Raw genomic sequence first — 6,493 nt, 5'->3', positions numbered from 1 at the left:
AATATTCCTTCTTACAGTCTCTTGTTATTCCCTAATACTCTGTAGTAATGGTCAGCACCTCTCTTTCTGGAGACAGATTGCTTGGGTTTATATGCTAGTATCTTATTCCTCAGTCATGTATCAGAGATGGTGAGGATGACACAGGAAGGACAGAGTTAAGATCCATTACTCATAGGGTCTCTATGAGCCATACTCGACTTAAAGCCCCCTAACAACAATTCCTCAATTTGCTGTATCATCTTGATCAAGATACTTATTCTGTGCCTCAGTTTCATTATATGTAAAATGTAGATGATATGAAAGCTTTTTTATCTGCCCATTATGAGAATCAAATAAATTATATTAAATACCTGTTATATAATATATAATAACTGCTTTATAAATATTAGCTGTTAGTTCATATTTCATTTTTCCACTTATGCCACAATAAGTGAAAATATGTGCCAACTGTCTAACCTTTGAAAATACTCCTTAGCTTAGCTTGTTAGGAGCAGACAGTCTTTATTTTAAGAATGATATAGAAATATGTGCATAATTAGAAGTTTTTCTCTCTTACTTTATAATCTGTTGTCTTAGGTTGTTCAGCACCTTGGCCCTGCAACTGATTTTTATAAGAAACTTGCTTTAGATTGCTCAGGACAGCAGACTGCAGTGGATCTGTTCCTTTTAAGTTCACAGTATTCTGACCTGGCTTCTCTAGGTAAGGACATAAGATTGTCTTTATGTGTTTGCATAAATATTTAAAAGATGATAAGCTAAGCTCTTCGGTTTTCAGTGTTTTGAGTAGTGTAGCATGTGAATTAAAAAATATCTATGAAAATCATTGTTGTGTTCTGTTGAGTCAGAAGCAACTATAACACGCCTTCTGGTGGGTTTTCAGAGGAGAGATTGCCCATCTTTCTCCTGCAGAGCCGCTGGTAAATTTGAATTGTGTACCTTAGTAGTTCCTTACCACTAAGCCACCAGACTACTCTGAAAATCTTTGGTAAATTATAAAACATTGTATTGTTGTGCAATGATGTGGAATCATTTCCAACTTTTGACAACTGCGTTCTATATAAAACAGCATTTTTTTTACTGTAATCTTAATGAAAGTAGATGTCCAGCCCTTTTCTTATTAGTGTTTCAGACTCATCATTTGATGGAGTTGAAACACTAATCTTCAGGTTGGAATTTAGTAGCAAATATAACAAACAGTTCTGTTACTATTCTGCTCAACAGTATATTGAATTATATAAATTATGATTTATGACTAATTCTTTTGCTTAAGCTCATCTATTCTTATTTGACCATTTAGATTTTCTTGTGATACAGATTTCTTCAGATTTCAAATATATATTACTGTATGAACAAGTAAAATATTACTGGGGCTTTTGCTAATGCTTTTTACACTTTCTCTTTAAAGCTTGTATCTCCAAGTATTCTGCAGGATGTATTTATTATTATCCATCTTTCCATTGTACTCACAATCCTTCACAAGCGGAAAAGTTACAAAAAGATTTAAAACGTTACCTCACAAGAAAAATTGGATTTGAAGCTGTTATGAGAATAAGGTGTACTAAAGGTATGAAATTATTTTTAAAATTGTGCTTTATGGTAATGTGTCAAAATTATGGTGATAAATTATTATATTCTTGTTCTGTGCCATCAAGTCACCTGTAACACATAGCAACCTGCTGTTTCCTGTGCCAATCTTACTGTCTCTGACACACCTACCCTCCCTTCCTAGTCACTGTATCAGTCCATCTCATTGAGGTTCTTCCTCTCTTGGGCTGTCCCTCCACCTTTCAAAGCATGATGTCCCTCTCCAAAGACTGGTCCTGCCTTGCAACATGTCCAAAGTATGTAAGACAAGCTTCATAATCCTTGCCTCCAAGGAGCAACCTAGTCTCACCCTCTCTAGGATGTACCTGTTTGTTCTCCTAACAGTCCATGGTATATTCAGTACTCTTCTCCAGCACCACAGCTCAAAGGCATCAATTCTCCTATCATCCCTAGTCATTGTCCAGCTCTTTGATGCATGGCAAGTAATTGCAAAGACTATGGTATGAATCAGGCGCACCTTAGTCTCCAGAATGGCATCATTGCTTTTCAGTACTCTGGAGAGGTCTCTGACAGCAGACTTTCCCAATACAATTCGTCTTTTCATTTCCTGGCTGCTGGTACCAAGAGTGTTGATTGTGGAGCCAAGCAAACAAAAAGCTGTTAATTATTATAGATGATTTATTATTTGATCTAAGTAGTAAACTGCTGATTAAAGTATATGTATTTTGTTATTATTTTTTGCCCGTATTTTGTTTGATGTAACTAGAATAAGTGGAGAAAGTAATGATTTATTTTATTCAAGGAAAAACCTAAAAGAGAGCCTGTATTGGAATTGATTTTAAGATGAAAATTAAGAACATAGGAACAAAATTATCAAATCTTCGCCTTTGTAATGATTTTAAATACTCTTCAGTTTACATTTCCTTGATTTTTATATGCTTGTTTGCTTGAGGGACTTTGATCCCTTATTTTAAATATAAAATTAATTATGTAAGTCAAACTCAGTGCCATGAAATTGAAACCAGCTCAGAGCTGACCTTCCATTGTGTTTCTGAGGCTATAAATCACAAGGGAATTGTCCTTTAAAGCTACTGGTGAGTTTGAACTGCCAGAGAGGTGTGATATTTGTGTTGGTAGCCCAGCTCCTTACAGATTAGGCTACATTCATTTGATTTTATATGCTTGTTCATTGTCTTGACTTCAAACGGTGTATGAGAAAATGTTAGTTAATAATAACAAGTTACATAGGCAGTCCTACTTTTCTATAACTTGCACTGGTTTTTTAATTAGTCGTTGAGAGCTTTAGTCTGTACTCCAGCTCTCCTGCCCTACTTGTCTTATTCAAATTCTTTTATATTTATTTTCTGTTTCCTAGGTCTTTCAATGCATACTTTTCATGGAAACCTTTTTGTTCGTTCTACTGATCTGTTGTCCCTGGCCAACATCAATCCTGATGCAGGATTTGCAGTGCAGCTGTCAATTGAAGAAAGTTTGACAGATACTTCTTTAGTGTGCTTTCAGACAGCCCTATTATATACATCAAGTAAAGGTAATAATACCACAATTTTAAAAGAATGGACAGTTGATGACTATCAATAAATATAAATGAATTTTTTTAAAAGTGTAAAATAGAAGATATTATTAACAGAAATTCAGTATAGCCTGCAGCAGCAATTCCCTCCTTTCACATGCTGTTTATTAGGAATAGGGAGAAAGAATTAACATGCGTTGGGAAGTAATGGAATTTGCACTGTTGCTGTTAGGTACCATTGAGTTGAGTACAATTCATCGTGACCCTGTGAATAATTCTGAATCCTGTCTTATTTTCTGTCACCCTCATCACGTCCGACAACACTTCGGTCCTTTGCTGCATTCACTGTGTCAGTTCATCTTTCGTTAGGCAAAATATGTGCTTGGGGTTTTGTTTGTTTGTTATCAAACTAGTGTCTTTGTCTCATGGAAATTTTGTGTTCCCAAGAGAATTTGTTTCTAGTCAAAATCTAGTCGTATATCCAGCTTTGCCATTCTTTGCATTGTGTTTTGCTTGTAAAAGGAAAAATTCTACAAAATAGTCAAAGCCTATCTTTACTGTTTTTCATATAAGTATTGGATATAATTTGGAATGAATGAAATAACTGGTCTCAATGTAATATTCAGCTAGATACCAGATAATCTGTAGTTTATTGCCTACCTTCAAATTTAATGTTTTCCAGAGGGTCATCCCTGACTCATGGGTAAACATATAACTATGTCACATAGGATTTTCAGTTACAGACTTTTCAGAAGTCCATCTTCCAAAATGACCCTGAGTAGACTTGAACCTCCAACTTTTTTTTTTTAATCAACCAAATGCCTTAATCATTTGCATCACCTTATTTTCTTAGACCCTGGTAATTACAGTGTTTTCAGACTTGCTTTAGTGATTTAATGTAGCTAAAGTTTAATTAACTTTCGAGCTTTTTAAAATTCTCTCTTAGTCTAATAATGTTTTTTTGCAATTACATTTATTCATCATTTTGTTTAGGTGAGCGGAGGATTAGAGTACACACACTTTGTTTACCAGTGGTAAGTTCACTAGCAGATATATATGCAGGAGTGGATGTACAAGCCGCAGTCTGCCTTCTAGCAAATATGGGTGAGTAAAAATGAGGGAGCAGGTCAACAGAGTTTTCTGTCCTAAAAACTATGAGCATATTTTTTCACTCTCAAAATTCTTTCTTTTAAAAGTATTTGATTTACATTTTCATTTACTACAGTGTGAATTGGGAAGCTCTTCTCTTCTAATTATTTTGTTTTAAATATCTTTTGGGAATTTTTAATTACTAAAAACTGATAATACCAAATGTTCTTCAACTGGTAAATGTATGGAGAAACTATGATATAATGCAACTAATAAATGCAAAAATGAACTACTGATCCATAAACAAACGAAACGAGAAAATTAGAAGGATAGCGAATAGATAACTCATGGGCCAGAGTTGGTGTCAGTCAGGAAAGGAAGAGTATTAATTCAAGAGGGAAGCATAGGAGGATTTGTTGAGGGGTGGGGAGGAAATAACGGAATTCTTTTCATCTTATGATGATTACATGACTATGCATTCAACATAAAGTGATCCTAGAACTGTACATCAAAAAGTGAATTTCATTATGCATAAGTTTAAAAAAATCCTTGGGAAATTAGCATTGTATTATTGAATTTTTTTAATTTTTCATAAATTTACTGGTTAGTTTGATTTATATATGAAATGAGCTTTGCTATTTTCTGCGTAATCCTAAATAAAAACAGTTGATGTTACTCCTGTCATAAAAAGTAGCCTTTACTAAGGGATCTCAATTTTAAGAATCATTCTATATGTATATTTCAGATTAGGTAATCACACCATAACTGATAATTTTTTCAGTTTTGTTTTATTTTTTTCAATAATTGGGACATATTTTTAGATTACCTCTATATGTTTGTAAAATATGTACTGTAAAAAAAAAAATATGTACTGATAGCTGATTTAACGTTCCATTGTCTGAAACAAAGCATTCCATGTTCAGTTTGCTATCTTTTTGTTTGTTTGTTTGTTTGTTGGCCTGGAAATTCTTTGATAGAGATGTTCTCGATCTCACAAGGGAGATCTCCAAGTGAGGAATTTACATTAGTTTTGCAGAAACAAGTGATCATTTATTCCTGTGGCTTTCATTTGAGTAATGGAAACACCCTCAAGGACTTTCTCAGAAGAAATGGATTTTATGCATTACCCAGTGTTAATAATGGTTCCATGTTTTTATACTTAAGAGATTTAAAAAGGAAAAAAGTCCAAAAGAATGTAGATTTATTCTGATTATTCAGCTTGTTCAATCAGATCTAATCAAGAAATATAATCAGCAGACATTTAAAATGAGAGGTGTCTGTTTCTGCCAATCTATCTCAATGTTTGTTAGATTTTTTTTTTTAAATTTTAAATACAAGAACATTTTTTTCTTCCTGACAGCATTCATTGGAATCTGATATTTAAATAGCTTGTCTTTTTTGTCGGTTATAGCTGTGGATCGATCTATTTCATCAAGTCTATCAGATGCAAGAGATGCCTTAGTGAATGCAGTGGTGGATTCCTTATCTGCGTATGGCTCAACTCTCTCAAACTTGCAGCACACTGTGTTGATAGCACCTAGTTCCCTCAGATTGTTTCCTCTCTATGTTTTGGCTCTTCTCAAACAGGTAGCGCTATATACATTCTATTTAATAAAGTTTTTCTTTTAATTGTCACATACAGGAAATTAAGTACAGATTTAAAAAAAAAAACCTAAGGTTGGACTGGGTAACATTTAAGGAGTTGTGAAGAATAGGTATGCATTAGTGGAAAGCAAAGGGGTACAAATATGTGATAACTCTTAAGAAATTTTAATGCGTCTTTTACTAGGTACGAGCAGTTTGAATAATGCTGTGGTCACCATATATTTTTTTTTTTAGCTTCTAGCTATTTTTTTAAACAGATTTATAAGCCCTGCCTCTGCAGCTTAGTAAGTGCTTTTTGAAAGGAAATCTGAGGAAAAGCGCTAATATTTATTGCTCATCTTTCACTTTGTCTATAGGTGTTTTATAAATCTCATCAATTCTTACAACAACTTAATATTTTCCTTGTCTGTTGATGACATGTAGCTCAGAGAAGCCAAGTAACTTACTCAATGTATATATTAAACTATAAAAAAAACTATAAAAAAAAAACTATTGAACTATAAAAAAAAAGTTTGAGTCCAGACCACAGATTTGAAAGCTGTGCTTTTCTCATGATGGATGGTATATGTTTGTTTAAATACTTGTGCATTGTATTTACATTTTACTTGAAAAACTTATTTTTCCTTATAGAAAGCATTTAGAACTGGTACAAGTACCCGCCTTGATGATCGTGTGTATGCCATGTGCCAGATAAAGTCCCAGCCACTTGTTCATCTAATGAAA

General features: G+C 33.6%; 1 protein-coding gene across 1 annotated transcript in view; it reads left to right on the top strand.

The window, feature by feature from the left end:
• LOC102866746 (protein transport protein Sec24B-like) overlaps nt 1–6,487 on the top strand; it is a gene marked incomplete at both ends in the record, with an annotated part of 18,365 nt that extends 11,878 nt beyond the window's left edge. The window contains 6 exons of the mRNA XM_006903427.1: nt 577–700; nt 1,406–1,564; nt 2,921–3,094; nt 4,070–4,180; nt 5,577–5,752; nt 6,401–6,487. Of these exons, the coding sequence (XP_006903489.1) occupies nt 577–700; nt 1,406–1,564; nt 2,921–3,094; nt 4,070–4,180; nt 5,577–5,752; nt 6,401–6,487 (831 nt within the window). The remainder of the gene's footprint in view (nt 1–576; nt 701–1,405; nt 1,565–2,920; nt 3,095–4,069; nt 4,181–5,576; nt 5,753–6,400) is intronic.
• Nucleotides 6,488–6,493: the final 6 nt, after the last annotated feature.

This window comes from Elephantulus edwardii, unplaced genomic scaffold (genome assembly GCF_000299155.1).
Source record: "Elephantulus edwardii isolate Elephantulus edwardi_28Jun2011 unplaced genomic scaffold, EleEdw1.0 scaffold00789, whole genome shotgun sequence".
Taxonomy (NCBI): Eukaryota; Metazoa; Chordata; class Mammalia; order Macroscelidea; family Macroscelididae; genus Elephantulus; species Elephantulus edwardii.
The sequence above is the reverse complement of the archived record's forward strand: the minus strand, read 5'-3'. Positions and strand labels throughout refer to the sequence as shown.